The sequence below is a fragment of the Staurois parvus genome, unplaced genomic scaffold (genome assembly GCF_062004578.1).
Source record: "Staurois parvus isolate SC_StPar_1 unplaced genomic scaffold, SC_StPar_1.0 ptg000221l, whole genome shotgun sequence".
NCBI classification, from domain to species: Eukaryota; Metazoa; Chordata; class Amphibia; order Anura; family Ranidae; genus Staurois; species Staurois parvus.
The window spans coordinates 4181521-4198098 of record NW_028318017.1 but is presented as its reverse complement, the minus strand read 5'-3'; the positions used below and the strand labels follow the sequence as shown (position 1 = coordinate 4198098).

The 16578-nt window shown below is 44.5% G+C and overlaps 1 protein-coding gene across 1 annotated transcript; it reads left to right on the top strand.

The window, feature by feature from the left end:
- Window positions 1-3244: 3244 nt before the first annotated feature.
- LOC149460827 (uncharacterized) lies at window positions 3245-14026 on the top strand. The gene is made up of 3 exons (XM_089679262.1): window positions 3245-3382; window positions 6080-6221; window positions 12561-14026. The coding sequence occupies exons 1-3, from the start codon at window positions 3245-3247 to the stop codon at window positions 13721-13723; spliced, it is 1443 nt and encodes a 480-aa protein (XP_089535388.1). The 3' UTR covers window positions 13724-14026.
- Window positions 14027-16578: the final 2552 nt, after the last annotated feature.

Sequence of the window (16578 nt, the reverse complement as noted above, 5' to 3'; positions counted from 1 at the left end):
GTGCGTTTGTGCTGTTTACAATGTGGTTCACATGTGTTACGTTTCCTGTGGGCTATTCATTTTTCCCACCTTTCGTAGTTCATTTAGATTCATTTAGCGCAGCACCAACCCCCCCTTTGTTACATTTTATGTGTTTTGCAGTAGCTTGTATTCTTTCCTGTTTCACCATTTATTTATTATTTTTCCTCTTGTATACAATGGTGTTCCAAAGAGCTTTGTCCACCTAACCTAACTAAAGGGACTCTACCAGGGGCGGACTGACAACTCATGGGGCTCCCGTGCAATAGGGGATCATGGGGCCCCTGTGTCCTTGACCAAACTCAAAAAAGCCTATGAAAAAGGTACCAGGGGCATCTCATGGGGCCCCCTACTGACCCCGGGCCCTCGGGCTGTGCCTGAGTTTCCAAATGGTCAGTCCGCCCCTGGACTCTACTCTAGTTTGTTACTACTGCTGCCTTAAAGCTGAGGTCCACTGTTTGGTTCAAGCACGCTCTTCGTCATGGCTTATCCGAAAGATTACCTAAAGTCTTCAACTAGTTTATGTTTTGGAGTATCCCACCTAATTCCTTCAACCCCATCCAAGTTCTCCAAAAATAACAACAACAACGAAAAACACTCCTAGACTGGTCACTAAATGAACATGTGAATGAGCCTGTGTGCCTGGCTGCTAGGCAAAGCTTTGTGGGAAGACCTGGACACCATGTCGTCAATAGCAGATCCTTTAGGTCCTGTAAGTTGCGAGGTGGGGCCTCCATGATTTGAACTTGTTTTTGGGGCACATCCCACAAATGCTTCATTGGATTGGGGATCTGGAAAATTTGAAGGCCTAAGTCAACATCTCAAATTTTGTGGTTGTGTTCCACAAGCCGTTCTTGAATTTATCAGACCAGGTCACCTTCTTCTATTGCTCCGTTGGTCCAGTTCTGGTGCCCCTTGTAGACACTTTTGGCTGTGGACACGGGTCAGCATGGGCACCCTGACTGGTCTGCATCTATACAGCCCCATACACAACAAGCGACGATGCTCTGTGTATTCTTACATCTTTCTGACAGAATCAGTATTAACACTTTAGGCAATTAGTGTTACAGTAGTACAATTTTTCATTGTCAAAGTTACTCAAATCCTTACACCTTCCTGCTTTTTCTGCTTTCAACACGTCAACTTCGCGGACAACATGTTCACTTTCTCCCTAAACTATCCAAACAACTTTCAGATACCATTGTAATGAGATAGTACCCAGACAGGAAGTCTCTATGGAATACAGACAGGAAGTGATGTCAGGTACAGACAGGAAGTTCTGGGTGAGTCAGGAGGAAGTAGAGAGGAGACTTTGGTGAAAGTGGCAGCAGAGGAGGTAATAAGATGTTATTTCCTATTTACACCCAGTAGCCCTCCCTGTCCTCTTCCTCCATAGTCACGTCCGTCCTCTTCCTCCATAGTCACGTCCGTCCTCTTCCTCCTTAGTCACGTCCGTCCTCCTCCTCCTCCATAGTCACGTCCGTCCTCTTCCTCCATAGTCACGTTCGTCCTCTTCCTCCATAGTCACGTCCGTCCTCTTCCTCCATAGTCACGTCCGTCCTCCTCCTCCTCCATAGTCACGTCCGTCCTCTTCCCCCATAGTCACGCACGTCCTCTTCCTCCATAGTCACGCACGTCCTCTTCCTCCATAGTCACATCCGTCCTCTTCCTCCATAGTCACGTCCGTCCTCCTCCTCCTCCATAGTCACGTCCGTCCTCCTCCTCCATAGTCACGTCCGTCCTCCTCCTCCTCCATAGTCACGTCCGTCCTCCTCCTCCTCCATAGTCACGTCCGTCCTCTTCCCCCATAGTCACGTCCGTCCTCTTCCCCCATAGTCACGTCCATCCTCTTCCCCCATAGTCACGTCCGTCCTCTTCCCCCATAGTCACGTCCGTCCTCTTCCCCCATAGTCACGTCCGTCCTCTTCCCCCATAGTCACGTCCGTCCTCTTCCCCCATAGTCACGTCCGTCCGCTTCCTCCATAGTCACGTCCGTCCTCTTCCTCCATAGTCACGTCCGTCCTCTTCCTGCATAGTCACGTCCGTCCTCTTCCTGCATAGTCACGTCCGTCCTCTTCCTGCATACTCACGTCCGTCCTCTTCCTCCATAGTCACGTCCGTCCTCTTCCTCTATAGTCACGTCCGTCCTCTTCCTCCATAGTCACGTCCGTCCTCTTCCTCCATAGTCACGTCCGTCCTCTTCCTCCATAGTCACGTCCGTCCTCTTCCTCCATAGTCATGTCCTCCTCTTCCCCCATAGTCACGTCCGTCCTCTTCCTCCATAGTCACTGTGACGTCTTTTATCTCCAGCAGATGATGATACACACATATATAGTGTGGGAACCCAGATTAACCCCTTCAGGGGCAGAACATTCCCCCACTTCCGGGGCCGGAACATTCTCCTCATTGTGGAGATGGGTCACCTTCTCACCTCATCAGTCTATACTAACGGATTATATGACTTTTATCAGAGGTGGGGGATGGGGAGCTATTTAAGGGGACATTTACTCATGTCCATCCATCCAGAGTCAGAGAATCATATGACATCACACCGACCTCACAGCTCCTCCTCCCAATGTCCCTCCATACAGTCAGAGAATCCTATGACATCACACTGACCTCACAGCTCCTCCCGATGTCCCTCTATCCAGAGTCAGAGAATCCTATGACATCACACCGACCTCACAGCTCCTCCTCCCAATGTCCCTCCATACAGTCAGAGAATCCTATGACATCACACTGACCTCACAGCTCCTCCCGATGTCCCTCTATCCAGAGTCAGAGAATCCTATGACATCCTACTGACCTCACAGCTCCTCCTCCCCATGTCCCTCCGTCCAGAGTCAGAGAATCCTATGACATCACACTGACCTCACAGCTCCTCCTCCCGATGTTCCTCCGTCCGGAGTCAGAGAATCCTATGACATCACACTGACCTCACAGCTCCTCCTCCCGATGTCCCTCCGTCCAGAGTCAGAGAATCCTATGACATCACATTGACCTCACATCTCCTCACAATTTCCCTAAATCTGGCTATTATGCCTTTTCTTTTTCTAAGGATGTGGTTTGACCTTTGGAATACTCTCTTGCAAAGCAGGACTGTTGGTCCTGTGTTGTATGTAACAGGGCCGTCTTTAACGCAAAGCAAAAAGGGCAGCTGCACCAGGCCCAGTCATTGTTGTAGGGCCCAAATAGTTTTCCTGACTTTCGCTTCCCAGTGGGTGCAATGTGCGGACACACAACACATGCGGCCTCCACCCTGGTAGTCTACAGCATCCTGCCCAATCAGCAGCGGACAGCGCAAAGAGTCAATGAGAGCAGTGGCCTGGGTGAAATAGCACAGCTAGTGTTGGCGGAGCAGAAGGTGGGGCTCTGGAGTGCTGCTGTCCCTGACCAGTGCTGTGCTAACTTGTGTGGATTGAGCTGACAGTGGGGAAGGAAGTTGATGGCGGATGAGAGAGAGGTGCTGCCTGCCTCTGGACACCTGACAACGAACTGCACCAGAAGGACAAACTTTGTGCAAGTCTCACTTGTCCTGTATGACTTCTCTATTCCTGGCCAGTCCTTCTACTGCAGGTGGCATGACTAGCCAGTTATTCCTGGCAACCCATCCTCGGGGATGCTGCTCACATTGGGCTCTGTTCCTACCTGCACTCAGTTAACCTTTATAGCTGTGTGTGCTCTAATCTGCTCATTGCTAATAACAAGTTTTCTGGGTTTTCTGTCTATTGATGGGTCCACTCACCTCCCCAGTCTGTAGTGTGCAGGCAGTGAGGAAATAATGTGCTGTAACCATTCAGTGAGCAGTAATGATGAGCTGTAACCTCTAGCAACCAATCAGTGAGAGGTAATGATGTGCAGTAACCTCTAGCAACCAATCAGTTAACAATAGTGATCTGCTGTAATCTCTAGCAACCAATCAGTGAACAATAATGATGTGCAGTAACCTCTAGTATCCAACCGGTGAGCAATAATTATGTGCTGTAACCTGTAGCAACCAATCAGTGAGCAGTGATGATGTGCTGTAACCTCTAGCACCCAATAAGTGAGCAGAAACAATGAGCACTAACCTTTAGCAACCAATCGGTAAGCAATAATAATGGGCAGTAACCTCTAGCAATCAATCAGTGAGCAATAATGATGTGCAATAATCTCTAGCAACCAATCAGTGAGCAGTAATGTGCAGTAACCTCAGGCAAGCATTCAGTGAGCGGTAAAGATGTGCAGTAACCTCTAGCAACCAATCAGTAGCAGTAAAGATGTATAGTAACCTCTGGCAACCAATCAGTGAGCAGTAATGATGCGCAGTACCCACAAGCAATCAGTGAGCAGAAAGGATGTGCAGTAACCTCTAGCAACCAATCAATGAGCCTGGACCAATCAGTGGGTGTGGGCCAGTTCCTTATGTTTACATTATTAAAGTGTTTTAGATACACCTATGTGTTTGTTCTGGGATGTTAGGGAGGAGAGCAAAATTACATGGGGGGCACGAAAATGTTTGAAAGCCTGTGACAAGCTTTTAACATACAGAGTGAAGGATTCCTGTGTGGACAAATTATATCTTAGCATGAAGTGAGACTTTATTAAAATGGAGACCTAGCCAGAGAGGTGAGGAGGATTCTGGGAGGTCACGTGACATCACTCTCATCTCTATTAATAAAACACAGACCTGACCGGAGAGGTGAGGAGGATTCTGGGAGGTCACATGACATCACTCTCATCTCTATTAATAAAACACAGACCTGACCGGAGAGGTGAGGAGGATTCTGGGAGGTCACATGACATCACTCTCACCTCTATTACTAAAACACAGACCTGACCGGAGAGGTGAGGAGGATTCTGGGAGGTCACATGACATCACTCTTATCTCTATTAATAAAACACAGACCTGACCGGAGAGGTGAGGAGGATTCTGGGAGGTCACATGACATCACTCTTATCTCTATTAATAAAACACAGACCTGACCGGAGAGGTGAGGAGGATTCTGGGAGGTCACATGACATCACTCTTATCTCTATTAATAAAACACAGACCTGACCGGAGAGGTGAGGAGGGTTCTCGGAATGTCATTTGATTTTACTATTCAAATATAGCTTTTTAAAGATTTTTTACATTTGTGAAGTCTGATCATATGACATCACATTGCCTCCACCTCCCTCCCTGATAGAAGAGAGAAAGAAGAAGAAGATTCTAGAAGTCACCAGAGAGATCACTGAGCTGCTGACAGGAGAGGTGAGCGGTGCCGGGAATTCTGGGACATTCTCCAGTAACAGACAAGGGATGTGTCTGGATGGTGACTGTATCATTGTGTGTGTCAGGTTCCTATAAGGTGTCAGGGTGTCACTGTCTATTTCTCCATGGAGGAGTGGGAGTATTTAGAAGGACACAAGGATCTCTACAAGGACGTCATGATGGACAATCAGCCGCCCCTCACATCACCGGGTAAGAGGAGACTTTATTGTAAAGGAGAGAGCAGTACGGAGGATCCACCTAGATCCCCCATCATCTGATAAACACATAGAAACAATGGATTCAGTCAGTGTGTGTGTTTCCTACAGATGGATCCAGTCATGGGAACCCACCAGAGAGATGTCCCCGTCCTCTGTATTCCCGGGATTCCACACAGGAAGGTCACACCATCCCTCACCATCATCAGGTAGATGATGACAATTATTGGTAGTTGTGATTTATACACAGCATGTTTGTTACAATGAATGTTTTATTATATCTTTCAGAGTGGAATCCTCGGGGATGATAATATTGATGTTAAAGAAGAGTATAAAGAGGAGGATGAGGAGTATGGAGTGATGGAGGAGTTTTCAGAAGGACACAAGGATATGATGGAGCCACCTAATACCAGGAACCCCCCAGAGAGATGTCCCCGTCCTCTGTATTCCCGGGATTCCACACAGGAAGGTCACACCATCCCTCACCATTACAAGGTTGGTGGGACACAGTATCTAAAACATGAATATGTGGTGATGAAGTGTAGTATTTTTTTGGGATGTATTTGAACCTTATTTTTTACCAATGTCATTGTCCATCCTTCTCTTGGTTTAGGGTGAAGATCTGATAGATATAAAAGTTGAGGTTAAATCAGAAGAAGAAGAGGCGTATGTGAGGGATGATCAGCAGTCTATGGAGGAGGATGGAATAACGGGGACATTTATAGAGGAGGACACTCCTACAGAGATCAGCACAGGTGGGTCATGAACACTAAATCCATTCCTCCACCCATACTGCTCACTGATTGGTCCAGAGTAGGGCGGGGACTGGGTGATATCAGCCTGTAATCCCCTGGTCACTTTCCTGAGCTGTGTTCCCCGTCCTGTATTCCTGGATTTCTCTCGGATAATCTTCCTTCTCTGTGCTGCAGACACAATTTATGTATCTAGACTGGATTTATGGAGATTCTGGGGTTCAGCTGGAAGCAAACTGGATTTTCACTGTAGACATTGCTAAACCTAGGCACTGGGACATGTGATTTGGGCCTTCTACCCCATTCCTGGGTGTGGCAATATCTCTGACCGATCATTTCTCCCAAGGTTACTTGCTCTGTGGTCTGCAGGCAGTTGGAGGGATATGTCTGTGTAGTATCAGCCCAAAGTCACTGAGTGCAGTCTCAGGAGATGGGAGGCAGCGGTGTGGGATCTCTGCAACTTGTCTACAGGAAACATTTAGCTTTTACTGATTATTGGATACAAATATTATGAGTCCTGACGCTTACACTGTATAATTTATATTGCATATTACATACTCCTGACCCCTGCACTATATACTCTATGTTGTACATTACATCCTCCTGACCCCTGCACTATATACTCTATGTTGTACATTACATACTCCTGACCCCTGCACTATATACTCTATGCTCTACATTACATCCTCCTGACCCCTGCGCTATATACTCTATGTTGTACATTACATACTCCTGACCCCTGCACTATATACTCTATGTTGTACATTACATACTCCTGACCCCTGCACTATATACTCTATATTGTACATTACATACTCCTGACCCCTGCACTATATACTCTATGTTGTACATTACATACCCCTGACCCCTGCACTATATACTCTATGTTGTACATTACATACTCCTGACCCCTGCACTATATACTCTATGTTGTACATTACATACTCCTGACCCCTGCACTATATACTCTATATTGTACATTACATACTCCTGACCCCTGCACTATATACTCTATGTTGTACATTACATACTCCTGACCCCTGCACTATATACTCTATGTTTTACATTCCATACTCCTGACCCCTGCACTATATACTCTATGTTGTACATTACATACTCCTGACCCCTGCACTATATACTCTATGTTGTACATTACATACTACTGACCCCTGCACTACATAGTCTGTTGTACATTACATACTCCTGACCCCTGCACTATATACTCTATGTTGTACATTACATACTCCTGACCCCTGCACTATATACTCTATGTTGTACATTACATACTCCTGACCCCTGCACTATATACTCTATGTTGTACATTACATACTCCTGACCCCTGCACTATATACTCTATGTTGTACATTACATCCTCCTGACCCCTGCACTATATACTCTATGTTGTACATTACATCCTCCTGACCCCTGCACTATATACTCTATGTTGTACATTACATACTCCTGACCCCTGCACTATATACTCTATATTGTACATTACATACTCCTGACCCCTGCACTATATACTCTATGTTGTACATTACATCCTCCTGACCCCTGCACTATATACTCTATGTTGTACATTACATACTCCTGACCCCTGCACTATATACTCTATGCTCTACATTACATCCTCCTGACCCCTGCGCTATATACTCTATGTTGTACATTACATACTCCTGACCCCTGCACTATATACTCTATGTTGTACATTACATACTCCTGACCCCTGCACTATATACTCTATATTGTACATTACATACTCCTGACCCCTGCACTATATACTCTATGTTGTACATTACATACCCCTGACCCCTGCACTATATACTCTATGTTGTACATTACATACTCCTGACCCCTGCACTATATACTCTATGTTGTACATTACATACTCCTGACCCCTGCACTATATACTCTATATTGTACATTACATACTCCTGACCCCTGCACTATATACTCTATGTTGTACATTACATACTCCTGACCCCTGCACTATATACTCTATGTTTTACATTCCATACTCCTGACCCCTGCACTATATACTCTATGTTGTACATTACATACTCCTGACCCCTGCACTATATACTCTATGTTGTACATTACATACTACTGACCCCTGCACTACATAGTCTGTTGTACATTACATACTCCTGACCCCTGCACTATATACTCTATGTTGTACATTACATACTCCTGACCCCTGCACTATATACTCTATGTTGTACATTACATACTCCTGACCCCTGCACTATATACTCTATGTTGTACATTACATACTCCTGACCCCTGCACTATATACTCTATGTTGTACATTACATACTCCTGACCCCTGCACTATATACTCTATGTTGTACATTACATCCTCCTGACCCCTGCACTATATACTCTATGTTGTACATTACATCCTCCTGACCCCTGCACTATATACTCTATGTTGTACATTACATACTCCTGACCCCTGCACTATATACTCTATATTGTACATTACATACTCCTGACCCCTGCACTATATACTCTATGTTGTACATTACATCCTCCTGACCCCTGCACTATATACTCTATGTTGTACATTACATACTCCTGACCCCTGCACTATATACTCTATGCTCTACATTACATCCTCCTGACCCCTGCGCTATATACTCTATGTTGTACATTACATACTCCTGACCCCTGCACTATATACTCTATGTTGTACATTACATACTCCTGACCCCTGCACTATATACTCTATATTGTACATTACATACTCCTGACCCCTGCACTATATACTCTATGTTGTACATTACATACCCCTGACCCCTGCACTATATACTCTATGTTGTACATTACATACTCCTGACCCCTGCACTATATACTCTATGTTGTACATTACATACTCCTGACCCCTGCACTATATACTCTATATTGTACATTACATACTCCTGACCCCTGCACTATATACTCTATGTTGTACATTACATACTCCTGACCCCTGCACTATATACTCTATGTTTTACATTCCATACTCCTGACCCCTGCACTATATACTCTATGTTGTACATTACATACTCCTGACCCCTGCACTATATACTCTATGTTGTACATTACATACTACTGACCCCTGCACTACATAGTCTGTTGTACATTACATACTCCTGACCCCTGCACTATATACTCTATGTTGTACATTACATACTCCTGACCCCTGCACTATATACTCTATGTTGTACATTACATACTCCTGACCCCTGCACTATATACTCTATGTTGTACATTACATACTCCTGACCCCGGCACTATATACTCTATGTTGTACATTACATACTCCTGACCCCGGCACTATATACTCTATGTTGTACATTGCATACTCCTGACCCCTGCACTATATACTTTGTTGTACATTACATACTCCTGACCCCTGTACTATATACTCTATGTTGTACATTACATCCTCCTGACCCCTGCACTATATACTCTATGTTGTACATTACATACTACTGACCCCTGCACTATATACTCTATGTTGTACATTACATACTACTGACCCCTGCACTATATACTCTATGTTGTACATTACATACTACTGACCCCTGCACTATATACTCTATGTTGTACATTACATACTCCTGACCCCTGCACTATATACTCTATGTTGTACATTACATACTACTGACCCCTGCACTATATACTCTATGTTGTACATTACATACTCCTGACCCCTGTACTATATACTCTATGTTGTACATTGCATACTCCTGACCCCTGCACTATATACTCTATGTTGTACATTGCATACTCCTGACCCCTGCACTATATACTTTATGTTGTACATTACATACTCCTGACCCCTGCACTATATACTCTATGTTGTACATTGCATACTCCTGACCCCTGCACTATATACTTTATGTTGTACATTACATACTCCTGACCCCTGCACTATATACTTTATGTTGTACATTACATACTCCTGACCCCTGCACTATATACTCTGTGTTGTACATTACATACTCCTGACCCCTGCACTATATACTCTATGTTGTACATTACATACTCCTGACCCCTGCACTATATACTCTGTTGTACATTACATACTCCTGACCCCTGCACTATATACTCTGTTGTACATTACATACTCCTGACCCCTGCACTATATTCTCTATGTTGTACATTACATACTCCTGACCCCTGCACTATATACTCTATGTTGTACATTACATACTCCTGACCCCTGCACTATATACTCTATGTTGTACATTACATATTCTTAAACTGTTTAGTTATATGCATGAAGGTAAAGAAAACCTTCTGTGATCTGCTCCCCCCAATCCCCCTAATACTCACCAGAGCCCCCTCTCACTTGAGCAATGTGCATGGGAGCCTCAGCTGTCCCAGGTCTCTCTCCCCTCATTGGCTGAGACACAGTTGTCATCACAGCCAGTGAGCCAATGAGGAGAGCGTGGGGTCGAGCTGCAGCTCTATATGTCTTATGGACGCATAGAGCAGGGCTTGGGAGCGAGCACACACTATTGCCCCCATAGCAAGTGGCTTGCTACTGGGGTCACTGGTCAAGGGGGAGGAGCCAGGAGCAGTGGTGGGGGACCCAAGAAGAGGATTGGGGCTGCTCTGTGCAAAACCATTGCACAGAGCAGATAAGTATGACATGTTTATTATTTTTTTTAAAAACAACCTTTAACCACTTGCCAAAAGACAACTAGAGCGTGGTTGGGTAGTTCTGGGGCGTGTATCAGGCACGATCTGTGATTGCTGTGTCCTTTGGACACAGCTGACCATAGATTGCAGTAAAGGGCCAATCACAGTGGCCCTTTAGGATGTGATCAGCTGAGTCCAATCACAGGAAATGCCGGTTATTGGCAGTCCTCTCCTCATGCTGACTGTATGTGAGGAGAGGAGAGCGGGTAAGAAGGGACATCTACACTGATAATCAGTGCCCTGATTTTCAGTATAGCGCCATCAGTGCCGGCTATTAGTGCCAGCTATCAGTGCCCATCAGTGCTGGCTATCAGTGCCCATCAGTGCTGGCTATCAGTGTCGGCTATCAATGCCCATCAGTGATGATGTCAATGCCGCCCATCAGTGCCACCTATCAGTGTCCGTCAGTGAAGCCTCTTCAGTGCTGCTTCACCAGTGCCATTAGTGCCCATCAGTGCTGCTTCACCAGTGCCATTAGTGCCCATCAGTGCTGTCTCACCAGTGCCATTAGTGCCCATCAGTGCTGTCTCACCAGTGCCATTAGTGCCCATCAGTGCTGTCTCACCAGTGCCATTAGTGCCCATCAGTGCTGTCTCACCAGTGCCATTAGTGCCCATCAGTGCTGTCTCACCAGTGCCATTAGTGCCCATCAGTGCTGTCTCACCAGTGCCATTAGTGCCCATCAGTGCTGTCTCACCAGTGCCATTAGTGCCCATCAGTGCTGCTTCACCAGTGCCATTAGTGCCCATCAGTGCAGCCTATCAGTGCTGTCTCAGCAGTGACATTACTGCACATCAGTGAAGGAAGACAAATCACTTTACAAAACAACAGAAATTAAGAAAAACTTTTTTTTTTCAAAATTTTCATTCTTTTTTTTCTTGTAACAAAACATTTAAAAAGTGGTGATTAAATACCACCAAATAAAGCTCTATTTGTCTCAAAAAAGTAATAAAACTTTGGTTTGGGTACAGTGCTGAATGAGCGTGAAATTGTCATTTTAAGTGTGACAGCGCTGAAAGCTGAAAATACGCCTGGGCAGGAAAAGGGAATAAGTGCCCGGTAGGCAAGGGGTTAATATCACTTTAAACAGAAAATGATAATGAGGGAGAAGGATAAATAAGAATGTGCTGTACTTAAACATGGTGATAATAATGTGATAACATCCTCCAACTTTAGACCCTTAAACAGAAAGTGATAATGAGGGAGGAGTCAATACCCCAATGATGGTGGTCTTCAGGATCAGTCCAGTCTTCATCTTGGTTGTTCTCCCCCCATCCTCACTCTCTGACCTCTGGTGGGGCTCAGCCCCGCTGTTCTTCATGACTAAATCATGGACTAAATAAGGAAGTGCAGTACTTCTTGTGTTGGGAAGATGGCGATGAGTGATAGAGGGGGTGGGGACCCTCGTCCTATAATCCCCTCATCACTGTCCCTCCTATAAAAGACAGTTCTGGTTGTTTCCTCACTCTCTGACTAAGGTCCATGAATAAAGAAATGACCTGGTAGGAGATCAGAGGAGCCATTTCCTAGTTCCCTTGAGGGTGGAATTGTAAGCTTCTCAGAGACCAAGCTGCCTGATGTGGGCGGAGTCCTGGTTTGGGGGAACCAATCAGCTCCTGTCTAGTAATCCTCTTTGTCTTTGTATTTTAGTCCATGGCCGGGAGATGAGGAAAACCTCCGAGGATTGTCTCACTTTGTCTCCAGACTGGAAAGTAGAAGATGAGGACATGACACAGTATAGTCCAGGAGAAAACCCGGCTCCCTCCAATGTCCATCCGGCACCACCCAGTGTAGATGGACCATCGGATTCCTCGTATCCTGAGGAACCTCAGACTGTGCGGGACCGGGCTGGCCTTCCAACAGGAAAGAGCTTCTCCTGTCCTGAGTGCGGGAAATGTTTCCATTCTAAATTCCATCTTAATGTGCATAAAAGATCTCACACAGGGGAGAAGCCGTATTCCTGTCCTGAGTGCGGGAAATGCTTTTCACAAAAATCCAATCTTCAAACACATCAGAGATCTCACACAGGTGAGAAACCATACACTTGTCCCGAGTGCAGGAAATGTTTTTCAGTGAAGTCTCATCTTGACACACATAGGAGGTTTCACACGGGGGAGAAGCCATATTCCTGTACTGAGTGCGGGAAATGTTTTGTATTAAAATCACATCTTGTCACACATCAAAGGCTTCACACGGGGGAAAAGCCATACTCCTGTTATGAGTGTGGGAAATGTTTTTCAGACAAGTCCTTTTATCACAGACATCAGAGATTACACACAGGTGAGAAGCCATATTCCTGTCCTGAGTGCGGGAAATGTTTTGCAGTCAAGTCCAGTCTTTACATACATCAAAGATCTCACACAGGAGAGAAAGCATATGCCTGTCCTGAGTGTGGGAAATGTTTTTTAAATAAGTCACATCTTTACATACATCAGAGATCTCACACGGGGGAGAAGCCGTATTCCTGTTCTGATTGCAGGAAATGTTTTTCAGAGAAGTTCAGTCTTTACAGACATCAGAAGTCTCACACAGGGGAAAAGCCATTTTCTTGCCATGAGTGTGGGAAATGTTTTTCACAGAAGTCTACTCTTTACAGACATCAGAGAGTGCACACAGGGGAGAAGCCGTATTCCTGTCCTGAGTGTGGGAAATGTTTTTCAGTGATGTCTCATTTTTACAGACATCAGAGATCTCACACAGGGGAGAAGCCATATTCTTGTCATGAGTGCGGGAAATGTTTTTCACAGACGTCCAATCTTTCCAGACATCAGAGATTGCACACGGGGGAGAAGCCAATTTCCTGTCCTGAGTGAGGGAAATGTTCCTCTCTGAAGTCCTGTCTTCCTGTACATCAAGGGTCCCACACAACCCTGGAGGTATATTAGTGCCTTGAGTGCGGGAAATGTCTTCTAGATGAATGTTGCTGGACATCCCAGCTCTCATGTGGGGAAGAAGCACACCCTGATATACACCTCAAATATACTCCATGGCTGATCTTCATCATGAAAGAAACAGTTCATAAGGAGATCAGAGGTCACCAAAGACATGGATGAAGTGTGGGACCGGGTTGGCCATTGATAGCAGGAGAAGAATAAAAATGGAGTCATCACCTTTCATTGGCTGAGTACATTTTGTGGTGTAGAGACTTAAAGGTCTATTAAAAAAAAATGGTTAGCACTTCCGCCTGGCAGTACTGGGGTCATTGGTTCAAATCCCAACCACGACACCACCTGCTTGGAGTTTGCATGTTCTCCCTGTGCCTGTGTGGGTTTCCTCCGGGTACTCCGGTTTCCTCCCACACTCCAAAGAAATGCTGGTAGGTGAATTGGCTCCTGTCTAAATTGTCCCTAGTATGTGTATGTATGAATGTGAGTTAGGGACCTTAGATTGTACGCCCCTTGAGGGTTAGGGACTGATGTGAATGTACTATATATATTTATCTCTATATATAGTTTTTTTTTAATATATATATATATATATATATATATACATATATATATATATATACATACATATATATACACACACACATATATATATATATATATACATACAGTATATATTTAAAAAATATATATTTATATAAAAATTAGGGCCACTGCATGGAGACAATTGTCATAGGAGATCACTGTATATTTTATTTATTTCAGGTACTTATATAGTGCCATCAATTTTATGCAGCACTTTATGTATATATATATATGTATATATAAAGTGCTGCGTAAAATTGACGGTGCTGTATAAGTACCTGAAATAAATAAAATATACAGTGATCTCCTATGACAACTGTCTCCATGCAGTGGCCCTAATGCCCTATCATGCTATTTTTTTTACTGTTGGAACTATTTCAGAAAAAATACCTCATTATGGCCACTAGACGGAGCTGACGATCACAGGAAATCACTGTGTGCTAAATCAACACCCAGGACAAACCCCAATCACTAATCTTCAAATATCCACAAAATGTAAAGAATCCAAAACAAAATCATGAAATGAATAAAATCCCGGTCGCCAAGATATTACATAATATATCAGAAAGTCCTTGATCAAAGGATGTAGAGAATTCATATTATAAGTCCTTCCATTCTTCCAAAGTTCTCATCGTCAATATTTAAATGTCTCATTCATAAGTGACAAAAGCAGTGAACTCCTCTTCCTCCTTTCATAGAGTGTTAACTCCTCCTACAATAAATATAAACCGCATATAGTGCATTATCTTTTTATATACAATCAATAAAATATATATTACACTCACATAAAAGTGCTATAAGAGTGCCAAATCTCCACCATGTGACATCAATCTAGATCTGTAATTCCTACTCTTACCCTCCAATCCAAAATCATCGCTTTATTGAAGGGAGATGAATCTTGTAAAATATTTCTTCCTCATTTTTCTCCTCTCATGATAAATTGCTCTCCAAAAAATATTTAAATATCATATAGTGTAGTATTTTCAATACGACAAACGACAATAGTGCCAATGTGCTCACACTTAATCAGTCTCTGATCATTAATCAGTGCTGAATCCTCCAGAGGTGACCCACCACCTCACGGTTCATGCACCTTACCAGATCCTCCTGAAGCCTGGAATCTCATAGTCAACTACTATGCCTCAAAAGATCTCCTTTACTGCCAATATCTCACTCCCATGCAATCAAACCTAATAGGCAGACCACAGTGCAGCAGATAAAAGACTGATTTATTCAGTTTAAAATGTGCTTACAATATAGTAGTGTGTATAAAAAGCCAGCATAGAATACCTTCTTTGGACCTCAATAAAGATGGCTGCTACTGGACTAGATGGCTGCCATTGGACTTCCAGTTAGCGTCTGACGTCACTCCTTCCCTGACACGTTTCGTCATTATGACTTTGATTAGCACAAAAACAGTACGTAGAGAACTTCATGGAATGGGTTTCCATGGCCGAGCAGCTGCATCCAAGCCTTACATCACCAACTGCAATGCAAAGCGTTGGATCTCGTGGTGTAAAGCACGGTGCCACTGGACTCTAGAGCAGTGGAGACATGTTCTCTGTAGTTGACCAATCACGCTTCTGTCTGGCAATCTGATGGACATGTCTGGGTTTGGCAGTTGCCAGGAGAACGGTACTTGCCTGACTGCATTGTGCCAAGTGTAAAGTTTGGTGGAGGGGGGATTATGGTGTGGGGTTGTTTTTCAGGGGTTGGGATTGGCCCCCTAGTTCCAGTGAAGGGAACTCTTAAGGCGTCAGCATACCAAGACATTTCGGACAATTTCATGCTCCCAACTTTGTGGGAAGAGTTTGGGGATGGCCCCTTCCTGTTCCAACATGACTGCACACCAGTGCACAAAGCAAGGTCCATAAAGACATGAAGGAGCCAGTTTGGGGTGGAGGAACTTGACTGGCCTGCACAGAATCCTGACCTCAGCCCGACAGAACACCTTTGGGATGAATTAGAGTGGAGACTGAGATCCAGGCTTTCTCGTCCGACATCAGTGCCTGACCTCACAAATGTGCTTCTGGAAGAATGGTCAAACCTTCCCATAGACACCCCCCTAAACCTTGTGGACGGCCTTCCCAGAAGAGCTGAAGCTGTTATAGTTGCAAAGGGCGGGGCCAACTCAATATTGAACCCTACGAACTAAGACTGGGAGGCCAACTCAATATTAAACCCTACGAACTAAGACT

Coding starts and splice junctions, on each gene's coding strand:
- LOC149460827 (XM_089679262.1), top strand. CDS start 3,245: ATGTGCGGACACACAACACATGCGGCCTCCACCCTGGTAGTCTACAGC. Junction 3,383..6,079: donor TAGTGTTGGCGGAGCAGAAG/GTGGGGCTCTGG, acceptor CTCTTGGTTTAG/GGTGAAGATCTGATAGATAT. Junction 6,222..12,560: donor TCCTACAGAGATCAGCACAG/GTGGGTCATGAA, acceptor TTTGTATTTTAG/TCCATGGCCGGGAGATGAGG.